The sequence below is a fragment of the Lepus europaeus genome, chromosome 4 (assembly GCF_033115175.1).
Source record: "Lepus europaeus isolate LE1 chromosome 4, mLepTim1.pri, whole genome shotgun sequence".
NCBI lineage: Eukaryota > Metazoa > Chordata > Mammalia > Lagomorpha > Leporidae > Lepus > Lepus europaeus.
Window position 1 is genome coordinate 129,636,621 of NC_084830.1, and position 15,871 is coordinate 129,652,491.

Sequence of the window (15,871 nt, forward strand, 5' to 3'; positions counted from 1 at the left end):
TCATTTTCAATTCTATTTATATACAGAAGATCAATTTAGTATGAATACTTCAACAGTTTGCACCCACATAGAAACACAAAGTGAAACATACTGTTTGAGTACTAGTTATAGCATTAAATCAAAATGTACAGTACATTAAGGACAGAGATCCCACATCAGGAGCAAGCGCACAGTGGCTCCTGTTGTTGACCCAACAAATTGACACTCTAGTTTATGGCGCCAGTAACCACCCTAGGCTGTCGTCATGAGTTGCCAAGGCTATGGAAGCCTTCCAAGTTCCCCAACTCTGATCATATTTAGACAAGGTCATAAAAGACAGGTTGAGGATAGTAACCAATGATCCTAAGAGTGGCCTTAACCAGGTCTGAACAATTATACAGCATTAAGTGGGGAAGAGGACCATCAGTACACACAGGTTGGGAGTAGAGCCATTGGTGGTAGAGTAGAGGTTATGATTACAAAGGAATGAGGCCCAAGTGCGCTAGACAGGGCCTAGAACAAAGGACAGAGTCATTATTAGAGGAGCTAAGAAAGGTGCTGTCTAAGCTACAATTAAGTTTTCTGATTGAGAGGCAAATAGAACCTGATAGAAGGGGCTTGATAATAATCTGTTGGGCTTTAGGCCTTGTAAATTAAGAGGCCCAGACCTATCTATCTCTTCACATGGGGTATATCCTAAGGGAGGTGTGAACCTCCTAGGGGAAGGCACTCTGTTGACTTTCATTACTTGGCTGGCCTGGGAGGAGAGCTGGCCAGGTAAAGGCAGGGGGCATCTCTAACAAGAAATTTACAGTTCTGCCTGAAATGTTGCTGACCCTACTTGGCTGTCCCCTCAACTGCAGTGGTCACTTTGGAAGTTGGGCTGAGTGAAGGGCTTTTCAGCTTGGAGCCAATAAGATCTGTGACTCTGACCTGGGCATCCTTCGATTCCAGGGCAGGTCCATTTCCAGTGATCCAACTCTTGGCAGAGCTGCCAGGGCTCTTCACAAGCTGACTTCTGCTGAAGCCCAGGCTTACCACATTGAAAGCCACTGCAGTGGACTGGCCTGTTGGGTCTCCTTGAGGGCAGATCACTGTACAGATCAGCCATTAATAGAACTGCCACCCATTGCTTCTGATGCCGAGCTTTCTTTTCCTCCTGGTTTGTGTTAAAGCAGACCAGAGGATGCAAGTCAAGGGAGTGCCCGTGTCCCATCTCTAATCTTTGGTGGCCTGAACTGCAAGTCTATAGTCACAGGCATGTTCTGTAGTAGTTTTTCCAAGGTAGACAATGCCCATGAGGAAAATTATATTCTCACTTTAAAACTTTCTTTCCCTTTGGTCTGAAAGGGAGGTTTTTTTTTTTACTTACTGTATACTTCGCTGATGGCGATGTGAATCTAGCTATGAGATTATTAGTTAAGTTCTTATTTTGGCTATGCTATTACAGAAAAATGTTAGCCATCTCTTATAAGGTCTAAAGATTAAATTGTGCATCCTACAGATTCCTTCATAATAGAATTAGTTCCCTACCTTGAAGAGAATAGAGAAGTGAAAGAACAAGTTGGGCTTAGAATAGAGAAATGAGGGAGCAAGTCCTAGATCACTTGCTGACAATAGCAATATTACATGAATACTTAGCAAACCGTTTCAACCCTTAGATAAGAACTTAATAAAACATTTACCGGAAGGTCCAATGCCTTCTATAAATTTTAAGAATCATGTATTTGAAAACATGTCTTAAATATCTAACATGGTGTAGTTTGTTTAACCAGTAAACTTAAGCACAACCATATAAAATGTTTTTAGTTTCTTTCTACCAACAAGTTTAAAACATATGATACACAGATTCAGGTCATACAAATTAAAATGTATCTTTGATTGATTTTAGCAGCTTAAATTTATGGACAATCTTATCTAAAAGCCATTTAAAATAAAACTCTTAATAAAATTTCCCCATGTGGACATACAATATGTACGCACATATAACATAGCATAATAGACCAATATCAAAATCCAAAATATCTGGTTGAAATAAGATTCCTTAAAATCATGACATAACATAGACCAAATCTGATCATTGTTACAAGGTGATTATTCAAGTCTTTGAAAATAAGCACATAGTTAAATAACCCATAGCTCTTCATCTCCTCCCTCTCTTTTTCCACTCTTAGATTTAACAGGGATCACTTTTCAGTTAAAATTTAAACACCTAAGAATAATTGTGTGTTAATTACTGAGTTCAACCAATAGTACTAGAACCACAACAACAACAACAAATACTAAAAAGGATAAAGTATTACATTGTACATCTAAAGTCAGGACAGGAGCTGATCAGTTCATTGTTGCTTATAGTGTCCATTTCACTTAACAGGTTTCCCCTTTGGCGCTCAGTTGTCACCGATCAGGGAAAACAAATGATATTTTTCTCTTTGGGACTGGCTTAATTCACTCAGCATGATGTTTTCCAGATTGCTCCATCTTGCTGCAAATGACTGGGTTTCGTTGTTTCTTACTGCTGTATAGTATTCTATGGAGTACATGTCCCATAATTTCTTTATCCAGTCTACTGTTGATGGGCATTTGGGTTGATTCCAGGTCTTAGCTATTGTGAATTGAGCTGCAATAAACATTAATGTGCAGATGGCTTTTTTATTTGCCAAATTAATTTCCTTTGGGTAAATTCCAAGGAGTGGGATGGCTGGGTTGTATGGTAGGGTTATGTTCAGGTTTCTGAGGAATCTCCAGACAGACTTCCATAGTGGCTTAACCAGTTTGCATTCCCACCAACAGTGGATTAGTGTCCCTTTTTCCCCACATCCTCTCCAGCATCTGTTGTTGGTAGATTTCTGAATGTGAGCCATTCTAACCGGGGTGAGATGGAACCTCATTGTGGTTTTGATTTGCATTTCTCTGATTGCTAGTGATCTTGAACATTTTTTCATGTGTCTGTTGGCCATTTGGATTTCCTCTTTCGAAAAATGTCTATTGAGGTCCTTGGCCCATCTCTTAAGTGGGTTGTTTCTTTTGTTGTTGTGGATTTTCTTGATTTCTTTGTAGATTCTGGTTATCAACCCTTTATCTGTAGTATAGTTCGCAAATATTTTTTCCCATTCTGTTGGTTGCCTCTTCACTTTCCTGACTGTTTCTTTTGCAGTACAGAAACTTCTCAATTTGATGCAGTCCCAAATGTTAATTTTGGTTTTGACTGCCTGTGCTGTTGGAGTATTTTCCAGGAAGTCTTTGCCTGTGCCTATATCTTGCAGGGTTTCTCCAATGCTCTCTAATAATTTGATGGTTTCAGGTCGTAGATTTAAGTCTTTAATCCATGTTGAGTGGATTTTTGTGTAAGGTGATAGGTATGGGTCTTGCTTCAAGCTTCTGCACGTGGAAATCCAATTTTCCCAGCACCATTTATTGAATAGACTGTCCTTATTCCAGGGATTAGATTTGGATCTTTGGTCAAATATAAGTTGGCTGTAGATGTTTGGATTGATTTCTGGTGTTTCTATTCTGTTCCATTGGTCTATCCATCTGTTTCTGTACCAGTACCATGCTGTTTTGATAACAACTGCCCTGTAGTATGTCCTAAAATCAGGTATTGTGATGCCTCCGGCTTTGTTTTTGTTGTACAGGATTGCTTTGGCTATTCGAGGTCTTCTGTGTCTCCATATGAATTTCAGCATCATTTTTTCCAGATCTGAGAAGAAGGTCTTCGGTATCTTGATGGGTATTGCATTGAATGTATAAATTGCTTTTGGGAGAATAGACATTTTGATGATATTGATTCTTCCAATCCATGAGCATGGAAGATTTCTCCATTTTTTGGTATCCTCTTCTATTTCTTTCTGTAAGGTTTTGTAGTTTTCATCGTAGAGATCTTTAACGTCTTTGGTTAAGTTTATTCCAAGGTATTTGATTGTTTTTGTAGCTATTGTGAATGGGATTGATCTTAGAAGTTCTTCCTCAGCCGTGGCATTGCCTGTGTATACAAAGGCTGTTGATTTTTGTGGATTGATTTTATATCCTGCTACTTTGCCAAACTCTTCGATGAGTTCCAGCAGTCTCTTAGTAGAGTTCTTTGGGTCCCCTAAATAAAGAATCATATCATCTGCAAAGAGGGATAGTTTGAGTTCGTCCTTCCCGATTTGTATCCCTTTAATTTCTTTTTCTTGCCTAATAGCTCTGGCCAAAACTTCCAGAACTATATTGAATAGCAGTGGTGAGAGAGGGCATCCCTGTCTGGTACCAGATTTCAGTGGAAATGCTTCCAACTTTTCCCCATTCAATAGGATGTTGGCCGTGGGTTTTTCATATATTGCTTTGATTGTATTAAGGAATGTTCCTTCCATACCCAGTTTGCTTAGAGTTTTCATCATGAAAGGGTGTTGTATTTTATCAAATGCTTTCTCTGCGTCTATTGAGAGAATCATATGGTTTTTCTTCTGCAGTCTGTTAATGTAGTGTATTACGTTGATTGTTTTGCGAATGTTGAACCATCCCTGCATACCGGGGATGAATCCCACTTGGTCTGGGTGGATGATCTTTCTGATGTGTTGTTGCATTCTATTGGCCAGAATTTTATTGAGTATTTTTGCATCTATGTTCATCAGGGATATTGGTCTGTAATTCTCTTTCAATGTTGCATCTCTTTCTGGCTTAGGAATTAAGGTGATGGTGGCTTCATAGAAAGAATTTGGGAGGATTCCCTCTTTTTCGATTGCTCTGAATAGTTTGAGAAGAATTGGAGTTAGTTCTTCTCTAAATGTCTGGTAGAACTCAGCAGTGAATCCATCTGGCCCTGGGCTTTTCTTTGTTGGGAGGGCCTTTATTACTGCTTCAATTTCTGTGTCAGTTATTGGTCTGTTTAGGTTTTCTATGTCTTCCTGGCTCAATTTAGGGAGGTTTTATGTGTCCAAGAATCTGTCCATTTCTGATAGATTTCCCTGTTTGCTGGCTTACAAGTCCTTGTAGTAATTTCTGATGATTCTTTTTATTTCTGTGGCGTCTGTTGTTATGTTTCCCATTTCATCTCTGATCCTATTGATTTGGGTCTTTTCTCTTCTTTTTTTAGTTAGTTGGGCCAATGGGGTGTCAATTTTGTTTATTTTTTCAAAAAACCAGTTCCTCGTTTGGCTGATTTTTTGTAATGTTTTTTTGGATTCAATCCTGTTGATTTCTTCTCTGATTTTAATTATTTCTCTTCTCCTACTAGGTTTGGGTTTGGTTTGCTGCAGATTTTCTAGATCCTTGAGATGACTTGAAAGCTCATCTATTTGGTGCCTTTCCAATTTCTTGATGTAGGCACCTATTGATATAAACTTTCCTCTTAACACTGCTTTTGTTGTATCCCATAGGTTTTGGTATGTTGTGCTGTTATCCTCATTTACTTCCAGAAAATTTTTGATTTCTCTTTTAATTTCTTCTATGACCCATTGTTCATTCAGGAGCATGTTGTTCAATCTCCATGTGTTTGCACGTGCTCTAGGGATTCCTGAGTTGCCAATTTCCAATTTCATTCCTTTGTGGTCTGAGAAGCTGCATGGTATGATTCTAATTCTTTTGAATTTGCTGAGACTTGCTTTATGGCCTAGTATGTGATCAATCCTAGAGAGGGTTCCATGTACTGCTGAGAAGAATGTAAAGTCCTTAGATGTAGGATGAAATGTTCTGTAGATATCTGTTAGATCCATTTGGGCTATAGTGTCATTTAAATCTACTGTCTCCTTGTTGATCTTCTGTCCTGATGATCTGTCTATCTCTGAGAGTGGAGTATTGAAGTCCCCCAGTACTATTGTATTGGGGTCTAAGTCTCCCTTTAAGTCCCTTAACAAGTCTTTTAAATAAGCTGGTGCCCTGTAATTAGGTGCATATACATTGATAATCGTTATATCTTCCTGTTGAATGGATCCCTTAATCATTAAATAGTGCCCCTCTTTGTCTCTCCTAACAGTTTTTGTGGTAAAGTTTATGTTGTCCGATATTAAGATGGCTACACCCGCTCTCTTTTAATTTCTGTTGGCGTGGTATATCTTTTTCCAGCCTTTCACTCTCAGCCTGTATGGATCATTGTTGGATAGATGGGTTTCTTGTAAGCAGCAAAAGGATGGGTTTTGTTCCTTAACCCAATCAGCCAATCGGTGTCTTTTAACTGGACAGTTCAAGCCATTAACATTTAATGTGACTATTGAGAAGGAGTAACTTTGCCCTGCCATTAGCCAAAGATACTTTCTAATATATGGTTTGAGATTCCTGTGATCTTTTGGTGTGAGGTTTCCTACCTTTACCTTCTTTCATATTGGTGACCGTGTTTCTGTGTTTCTGTATGTAACACATCTTTAAGCATCTTTTGCAGGGCTGGGCGAGTGGCGACAAATTCTTTCAATGTCTGTTTGCTGTGAAAGGTCTTTATTTCACCTTCATTTATAAATGAGAGCTTTGCAGGATATAATATTCTGGGCTGGCAGTTTTTCTCTCTTAGCACCTGGGCTATGTCTCGCCATTCTCTCCTAGCTTGTAGGGTTTCTGATGAGAAGTCAGCTGTGAGTCTAATTGGAGATCCTCTGAGAGTAATCTGGCGTTTCTCTCTTGCACATTTTAGGATCTTTTCTTTGTGTTTCACTGTGGTGAGTTTGATTACGACGTGTCGTGGTGAGGATCTCTTTTGGTCATGTTTATTAGGGGTTCTATGAGCTTCCTGTACTAGGATGTCTCTGTCTTTCTCCAAACCTGGGAAATTTTCTGCTAGTATCTCGCTAAAAAGGCCTTCTAATCCTTTCTCTCTCTCCATGCCTTCAGGTACTCCTAGAACCCGAATGTTGGGTTTTTTAAGAGTATCCTGTAGGTTCCTGACAGTATTTTTTAGATTTCTGATTTCTTCTTCTTTTCTTTGATTTGATTGTTTCCTTTCCTGTTCTCTGTCTTCTAAGTCTGATATTCTCTCTTCTGCTTCGCCCGTTCTGTTTTTAAGACTCTCTAATGTGTTTGTCATTTGATCTATTGAATTCTTCATTTCATTATGATTTCTCGTCATTATCACCATTTCTTGTTCCACTGGTTGTTTCATTTCATTTTGATTCCTCCTTAATATTTCATTTTCACGAGAGAGATTTTCTACCTTGTCCATTAAGGATTTCTGTAGTTCAAGAATTTGTTTTTGAGAACTTCTTAATGTTCTTATCAATTTTTTGAGATCTGCTTCTTGTATTTCTTCAATCTCCTCATCTTCATAATCTTGAATTGGGGTGTCTTTTTCATTTGGGGGTGTCAGGTGTCATAGTGTCTTCCTTGTTCTTGTTACCTCGGTTTTTGCGTTTGTTGTTTGGCATGTTGGAGATATTTGGTTTCTTCACTGTGGTGTTTTTTCTTGTTACACTATGGCTCTATATTAAGTGGATTGTCTGCTTTCAGTGGTGCCTTAGAGGCTTGAGATGAGCGTGGACTGAGAGCTGTGTTTGGTTCCTCAGGGCTGAGGGTGTGTCAAAGATGACACTCCCAGGTTAGGTGTGGTAAATCTCTCTCTTTTTTGATTCAAAAGGGAAGTAATTCCGCACAGCTGAATGTAATTGGAGGTAGTTAGCAGGCAAATGATATACCCACAGGAGCCAGAGATCGGAAGCTCTTTCCCACGGACTACACAGGGAATCTCTGCTGCCCTCAGTGTGGGCTCCAATTCTCCTGAAATCTCCCACTGGGTTGCCAAGTTAGATGCTAATCTCCTGTTATTTCACCCCTCCCACCAGAGTCAGGTTTTTCTGTTAGGCTCAGGGCCGGTGCAGACCTGAGGTCGCCCTGCTTATGACGTATGTCCAAAATGGCGCCTGCTCTGTCTTGCTCGCCTTTGAGAGGTGAGCGGAGAGAGAGAAACTTGTGTCCGTATCGGTCGCTTTTTTTATTTTTTTCCTCTCTCTCTTCTAGTTAGCCTGGTGAACTTTTCCCCACGAAGTTTCAAGCCTCGTTCCCTCTAGCCTCCTCTTTCCGCTTCCCCGCTGGTGTCTCGGGCTATTGTGGTTCGGCTCACCTCGCGTTCCAGCGCTGGTGCGTTGAGTCTGCTGCTGGTGTCCCGAACTTGGGCTCCCACGCTCTCCACGCAGGTCCACTGTGAATCACTAGTTCCGGAAGAGTTTCCTCTGCTGTTTCTTCTGCTACTCTTCCTTGACCCTGCAGTATCTCCACTTATATTAACCTGTCTCTCTCTCCGGACTAATCGTGTGCTCCGTTCCTATTCCGCCATCTTGCCGCCCTCCTCTCATTTTTCTTAAATAATAGAATTGCCAGCAGATTGAGTTAGAGGTAAAATTGCTTATGTTTCTATATGTGTATACAAATAATTATATTTCATTACATGTATCATGAGAAACATATTTCATATGTTTACATCCTGAATATATACTGAGAAATTACCTATGCATTCTGTAGTACTATTTTCATGTTGTATCTTTACCATTTTATCCCCTCTCCCTTTGGTGGAGAGAGCAGTCAGTGGGAATCCCAACTTGGCTATGTTAGAAAGGAGACCAGGCTTTCCAAGAGAGTGTCGACTTCAGCAAGCTGATGTGAAGCTACATTTAGTTTGTAGTTTTCACTGTGTCACTTCTACTTCGTGTCATACAGGACAAAAGCAGAAGGAGGAGGAGAATGAGACTTGACTTTAGTAATTGTACTGAAAATTTGTTGGTTAAATTAGCTAATACAAAATTAAGTCAGCCTAATGAAAAGGTAAGAAGAAAAGGTATTTTAGAAGATATGAAAAAAGTATGAGATCCAAAGATCAAAAAAAGGAAGAGAGGGTTAAGGAAATACTAAGAAGTCGTAGCTACAGTGAGGGATTTACCAGCATGATGAGCAAAAGGGCCAAGATAAAATCACCAAGAATCCTCCTCAGTGCACAACATCCAAGGTATTTGCCATGTTTGACCAGTCACAGTAAGACAAATTTTTTAAATTTTTAAAATTTATTTGAAGGATAGAGTTACAAACAGAGAGAGGGAGAGACAGAGAGCTCTTCCATTTGTTGGTTCACTCCCCAGTAGCCAGAGCTGGGCCAGCTGAAATCGGGAGCCAGGAGCTTTTTCTGTTTATCCCATGCAGGTGTAGTTGTCCAATCACTTGGGTCATCTTCCACTGCTTTGCCAAGATTAGGGTTAGGGTTAGGGCACTAACTTCAGGGTGCTGCATCTTAAGTGGAGCAGCTGGGACTTGAATTGGTGCCCTTGTGAGATGCCGGCCCTGCATGCAACAATTTTACCCATTACACCACAGCGTTGGCCCCTAGATTAGAAATATTAACTTGTGACTGGTAGAATTCTTTACACTTGACCTTTTCATTGTTTAATAATCTGCTTCCATTTAACCCATTGACACTCTCATTACAAAGCATCCCCAACTTATTTCTTAGCCTTTCCACATACATGAGAATGTATTCACAAATATTCCCAAAACGAAGATGCTTCCTCAATGAAGATACTCTCTGTTTAAATTATGAAATGCTAGGAATATTATAAATTCATGGAACTTTTGGACATGTTCTTGAGGGACCTAGGACCACTCTTTCATTTCTGATCTGTCATTCTTCTTTAAGACAATTTTTACCACAGTCACCAAAAATTCTGCCTCACTTAGTCTGGATTAGAAAAAGTTTTAAAACTCTTCTCCCTGAGTCTGGCACCATGGCTTACTTGGTTAATCCTCCGCCTGTGGCGCCAGCATCCCATATGGGTGCCTGTTCTAGTCCCGGTTGCTCCTCTTCCAGTCCAGCTCTCTGCTGTGGCCTGGGAAAGCAGTAGAGGATGGCCCAAGTTCTTGGGCCCCTGCACCTGCATGGGAGACCAGGAGGAAGCTTCTCTCTGTCTCTCACACTGTCTATAACTCTACCTGTTAAATAAATAAATAAAATCCTTAAAAAACAAAACAAAAACAAAAACTTTTCTCCCTGTCCTGGGTCCTGATCTCATCTCCACTCTGGGATCTAAGAGCTTACAGGGAGAAGTGCTGGAAGTACATCCCTTCAGAGAGCCATTGTACAGAAGTTTGTAACTCTCAGGTTAGTCCTAATCTCTCTCCTGTGTAAGAAGTTTCAAAAATTATTCTCATCTCCTAATAAGACACCAGAGGGAACCTTAATACTTAAAAAAAAAAGATTTATTTATTTGAGAGGCAGAGTTATAGATAGAGAGAGGGAGAGAGAGAGAGAAAAGTCTTCCATCCACTGGTTCACTCCCCAAATGGCCACAACAGCCAGAGCTGGCATGGTCTGAAGACAGGAGTCAGGAGCTTCTTCCATGTCTCCCATGAGGGTGCAGGAGCCCAAGCACCGGGGCCATCTTCTGCTGCCTTCCCAGAACATTAGCAGAGAACTGGATCAGAAGAGGAACAGCTGAGACACAAACCAGAGTCCATATGGGATACTGGTGCCACAGGCAGAAGCTTAGCCCACTACACCACAGTGCTGGCCCTGGAATCTTGGTTCTCATTGTGCCAAGAGAGTGAGTTCTGGGTCCATGTAGTAAACTCTTTTGAGTGAATATCTCCTCACCACCAACTTTATAGGATTGACTCTAACTTGAGATGCCATCCAGCCCTGGATGGCCAGGCTGCCTTCTCAATCCAAAGAGGTGAGGCATCAGAACAACAAGAGACTTGGAGTTCCGATTTGCTTCATTTCTTCAACGGAATTGTCAAGAATTGTCTACCTCTTTCTCATACTGCTTTCTCCCACTGTGTTCAGGAATTTTGAGCAAGTGAGGACAGTTCATGGCCCAGTGTGGCTTAATTAAATGTGTGAAGTTCAGGGCGCTAACAGGGTGAGTGCTTAACCTTCTAACAAAGAGGCTAATAGACACAAAGGAAATAAGTCACAAGAAAGGTGCACAGTTCAAGGTCCTGTTTTGCTATGACTAAGACTATGTTTGCTTACAGGTCTTCGCTGTGATGTTGGAAGTCCATGAAGTTGTCCTCTTTTGCTAGTTTCCAAAACCGCTATGTCTTTGATTATTTATTCTTGACAAACTCGTTGAGAGTTCTTACCAGGCACAACTAGTAGGTGACTTACCAAATGATTCTAGTGGTTCCCTCACTGTCCTTTCCTGGAACTGGGAATTTCTCCTTTGAGAAGAAAGTCTTCCTGGAAATAGTTCATTGAGATAACTCAACTTCAACCACATATCATGCTGCTCACTTTAGTACATGCAAAACATTATCCATCTATTTCCTAGGAGACTCTAGACATATACACTCTTCAAATATTTTCTCTTTGCCTGTTGAACATTATAAAGAGTGTTTCAGTGTTAAGTTCAGTAACATAGAATGGTGCAGGAGTTTCATTTCCCTTCTATCCTCATTCAGTAGGTGGTTCTCACTGAGCCCTGTAAACCTATTCAAAATAGAGCACACCATTCTTACCCCACCCATGGATAAGCATGGAAAATCACTTACTATTCCATTTTTTTTTTTTACAGAGTTAGAGATAGAGAGAAAGGTCTTCCTTCTGTTGGTTCACCCCCCAAATGGCTGCTATGGCCGGTGTGTTGCACCAATCCAAAGCCAGGAGCCAAGTGCTTCCTCCTGGTCTCCCATGCAGGTGCAGGGCCCAAGCACTTGGGCCATCCCCCATTGCCTTCCCGGGCCACAGCAGAAAGCTGGACTGGAGGAGGAACAACCGGGACAGAACCGGCGCCCCAACCAGGACTAGAACCCGGAGTGCTGGCGCTACAGGCAGAGGATTAGCCTAGTGAGCCGCGGTGCCAGCCTACTATTCCCTATTGAACTGCCCGCTGTCTTTAGACTCTCATAATCTATTTTCTCAGCTAGTCCTTAGCCACCCGTCATTTATATACATTGGATATGGGCCACATCCACATTCTCAAGGGTGAATTGACTTTTTTCATTTTGAGGAATCTGGCAGCCCACTGTACAGTGTAATTGTCTCCTATCATACCCAGCTCATGAACAATAGGAAGAGTCCCATTTCACAGGCTGTGACATAATCAAATATGTGAACAATGAGGCAGAATTTGTAGCCTTCCATATTCTCATCCTTTCTTTCAGGTACATGGTACACCATTTAAGGGGAAAAGACACACATATCCCTAGAAGAAAATAACTCAAAAACATGAATCCCAGAATCAAGAAAAAGGGACAAGAAAATCAAATTAAGGGCACTTTAAGAAAAGTACCCATCAAATAAAATGGGTGGAGTTTATTAATATCTTTATTCAAACCAGTAATGTACATAAAAACATAACTAGCAAATTGACTTGTATAATGCCATTTAGGAAAATTTTACACGGTTTAGGTATGATGACAGTTATGAATTATATTTTTGTGACAAACATTGCAATATATTCATTCAAACTCCTTATAATTTTAAGAAACACACTGAAGGACATTTGCATGGAATGATAAAGAAAGTCTTGGATTTGTTTTAGAGTAATCTTATAGGGTTAGAGGAAATAGCATTACTCATGTTTTGATGGCTATTGAAGCTAGTTAACAATCTATGGGGTTTAATATGTTATTCTGCCTCCCAGTTTTAAAATTTAAGAGAAGGAGAAAGATATAGAAATTAATCTGGGTCAGGACATGACTGAAGGAGACAACTCTGAAGCCACACCATTTGTTCAAAGAAAAGCACAAAGATGCTCTAGCACAACAACCTCATTGGTTCTCCTCTCCTTCCTTTCTTGTAGGTCTTTTATTTGCTCACAGTCATGGGTGCACTTTTCTCAGCCGGGCCTAACAAAGAATGCCAAGATCTGGAATCCAGCTTTAAAGACTATATTAAGAACTTCAGGGAGGAAAGAAAAATCATCTCTCAGGAAACCATCCTCTTAATCGAGTCACGCCTGACCAGAGGAGACATTCAAGGCACACATTCATTAATCAGTGGTATATTAGAAAGAATAGACAATGTCCCTCTCAACATCGCTGTGACAGGAGAGTCAGGATCAGGGAAGTCCACTTTCGTGAACTCCTTGAGAGGGCTGGGACACGAAGAAGAAGATGCGGCTCCGGTTGGGGTAGAGGAGACAACCATAGAGAGAACGCCATACAAACACCCGAATTTTCCTAACGTGACAATATGGGACTTGCCTGGCATCGGAACCACTAATTTCCAGCCGAAAGATTATCTGGAGAACGTCAAGTTTGGTGAGTACGACTTCTTCATTATTGTTTCTGCAACACGCTTCAGGAAAAATGACCTAGACCTGGCCAAAGTTATAAAAGCTATGAAGAAGAACTTCTACTTTGTGAGAACCAAGGTGGACTTTGATTTACAAAATGAACAGGAATTTAAACCAACTACCTACGTAAGAGAAAAGGTCATAGAAGAGATTCGAAACAAATCTCTGAAGGAATTTCAGAAGAATAACATTGAACCACAGATCTTCCTAATCTCCAACAAAGATTTGTCTGCGTTTGATTTCCCAATCCTGATGGACACCCTACTAAAGGATCTCCCTGCTCAGAAGCGCCACATGTTCACGCTTTCCCTGCCCAAGATTACGGAGGCAGCCATTGATAGAAAGAGGGACTCCCTACAGCAGATTGTCTGGCTAGAAGCCTTCAAGGCTGGAGTTTTGGCGACCTTTCCTATGGTGGGCATCATAAAGGACAATGATGTGGAGAAGCTGAAGGCCTCCCTACATCAATATCAGGTCCACTTTGGAGTGGATGACGCATCCCTGCAGAGTCTGGCTAAGGATTTGCGAGTGCCTGTGGAAGAACTCAAAGCTGTCATTAAGTCTCCCTATTTGTTTGACACTGAACAGGACCAAACAATAGGGGAAAAGCTTTTGAAATGCTTGGAGGTCTTCTGTTCAGCCAATGGTGGTCTTCTTGCTACAGGCCTTTACTTTAGGAAAATCTTCTACCTACAATTTCATTTCCTTGACACAGTGACCAGTGATGCTAAAGTTCTGTTAAAAGAGGCATATTCTAGAAAGCATTGACTTCTCAGTAGGCTAAAATCCTCTAAGTGTTGAAATCCAAATTTGTGGAGAAAAATAGCACAGTGGAAGCCACCAAACAGTATAAAGAGTTTCCTGAGGGCATCCACCATTGACTCATACTTACCGACTGCATATCCCTGTTAGATGGACTAAAGGCCTGGGATATGTTTGAATATTGGCAGAGCTAAATACATGCATCCACTTCCTATAAACCAGCACATCGGATGGTTTTACCTTCATCAGAAATTTAATGTAGCTGCCACCTTGACGACCCTTTGTACGTCTGACAGTAGCTCCTTGAAACCCAGTTGTACCCTATCCTCTTCATCCCAGTAAAAACTTCCCCTTCCTTTGTGGTTGTTTGTGATACAGCCTGACTTTCCTGCATCTCCCAGACCCAAATCTGATACACAAGCTGATGCTGACTGTGGTAAAGCCTGTTGGTCAACAGCTGAGTCTCATGGGTGAGCTCCCTCTTCTCACTGTCTTTTAAAGCAGCCAGCCTCCAGTCCCATGGGAAGGCCTGAAGGATGGCACTCATGGTCCTTAACGGAGGCCTGGCCCCACAGCTTCACTCTTTTTCCTTTTTTCCTGCCCACTGTTTGAGCTCCATGTCACCTCTGGACTTCCTGTTGACATCCTTCCTAACCTCTCTGAACCTTGTGAGAACTCAGTTCCTTCTGGTTCATGCACTTTCATCTCACCTCTTCCTTTTGACTCAGCTGACACACACAGAAACCTAGTCAGGGCCATCTTAGAACCCATTGTCATTCATGGCCACTTTCAACAGAGATCTCAACAGCAAAATAGTAAGAACTTGTATCACCATGGAAATCACAACAAAGTCATAAGAATGCTTTTGGATCAATCCTTCTCAAGAAAGTAATTAAGAAAACCTGTAATTCTGTGCTGGGAACTGTGGAGACCTTATGAATTCATGAAGTGTTGACTTTCTTGGTCTTTTGATTGTCAAGAGTAGTAAGCAATTGCTTTAGTCCATTTGTGTTCGCAGTAGGTGCTCAATACATGATTGGTGAAAAAAAGTATTTGCCATTGCTACGTTGCTGTTCTCAGTAAATTCAAGAGTACTTCATATTGATTGCTGTTAGAGTTATTTTTGTTAATAATAATGTCCTTACCTATTCTCTGTTTCATCACTTTATTTTCCTCAAAATGAAATACAAAAAAAAAAAAGTACCCACGCTAGAAAACCTGCAAGAGAATGAATATGAAGGGTGAAATGATTCCATGGTAAGAGGCAGTTTGGTTCAGGCTATTATAATACCATGGACTACATGATAGTACTCTTCTGTGAGCACACCCCCAGTCACCTAAACATCTTCATTCTACAAGATCAGACCTCAACATTGTCACACTGAGGACCAGGTTCTCAGTACACAAACCTTTGGGAGACAAACTCAACCATAACCAAACCATAGCAAACAAAGCAACAAATGAAAGTAGTAGAAAAGGGGGGAAATCTATGAAATGAGAGAACAAAACTATAACAGAAAAACAAGTTGAAAGGGAGAAAACAAAAATTGGCTTGGCAGTAGGGTGAGGCCTGTGGACTGTGGCATTACAGTGATGAGCTCAAGCCTGGATATGCAGTGTAACACTACTTCCACAACACCTTTGTTTTGCAGTCTCTTGACACTTGAAGGAATAATTGTATGTTATACAAATATTGTCGTATCAGTGACTATAGGATAGGCTTGCTTCAAATATACTAAATGTTTAATAAGCATAAGCAATGTCTTCTTGCAGAGATTTGTGCAATTAAGGAGGATCAAGGAAGAAATCTGGGAAGAAGAAATGTAGTATTCTAAGTCATCCTCACACTTCATCAATTTGTGGACTCTAGTGGCTCAGTGAGTAATAGCAGTGATTAAGATCTGAGTAAGGGGTTACAGAGAAAGAGGTGGAAAAAATGTTACCTATCC

General features: G+C 40.8%; 1 protein-coding gene across 3 annotated transcripts in view; it reads left to right on the forward strand.

The window, feature by feature from the left end:
- Positions 1 to 15,871, forward strand: part of LOC133757903 (interferon-inducible GTPase 1-like) — a 49,645-nt gene that overhangs the window by 19,316 nt on the left and 14,458 nt on the right. The window contains exon 4 of one of the 3 annotated variants that reach the window (XM_062188826.1): positions 12,666 to 15,008. The exons of the other annotated variants lie outside the window; for them this stretch is intronic. Coding sequence (XP_062044810.1) covers positions 12,687 to 13,928 — 1,242 coding nt within the window. The 5' untranslated portion in view covers positions 12,666 to 12,686 and the 3' untranslated portion in view covers positions 13,929 to 15,008. Of the gene's footprint in view, positions 1 to 12,665; positions 15,009 to 15,871 lie in introns of those variants that run through there. 3 annotated transcript variants of the gene reach the window in all.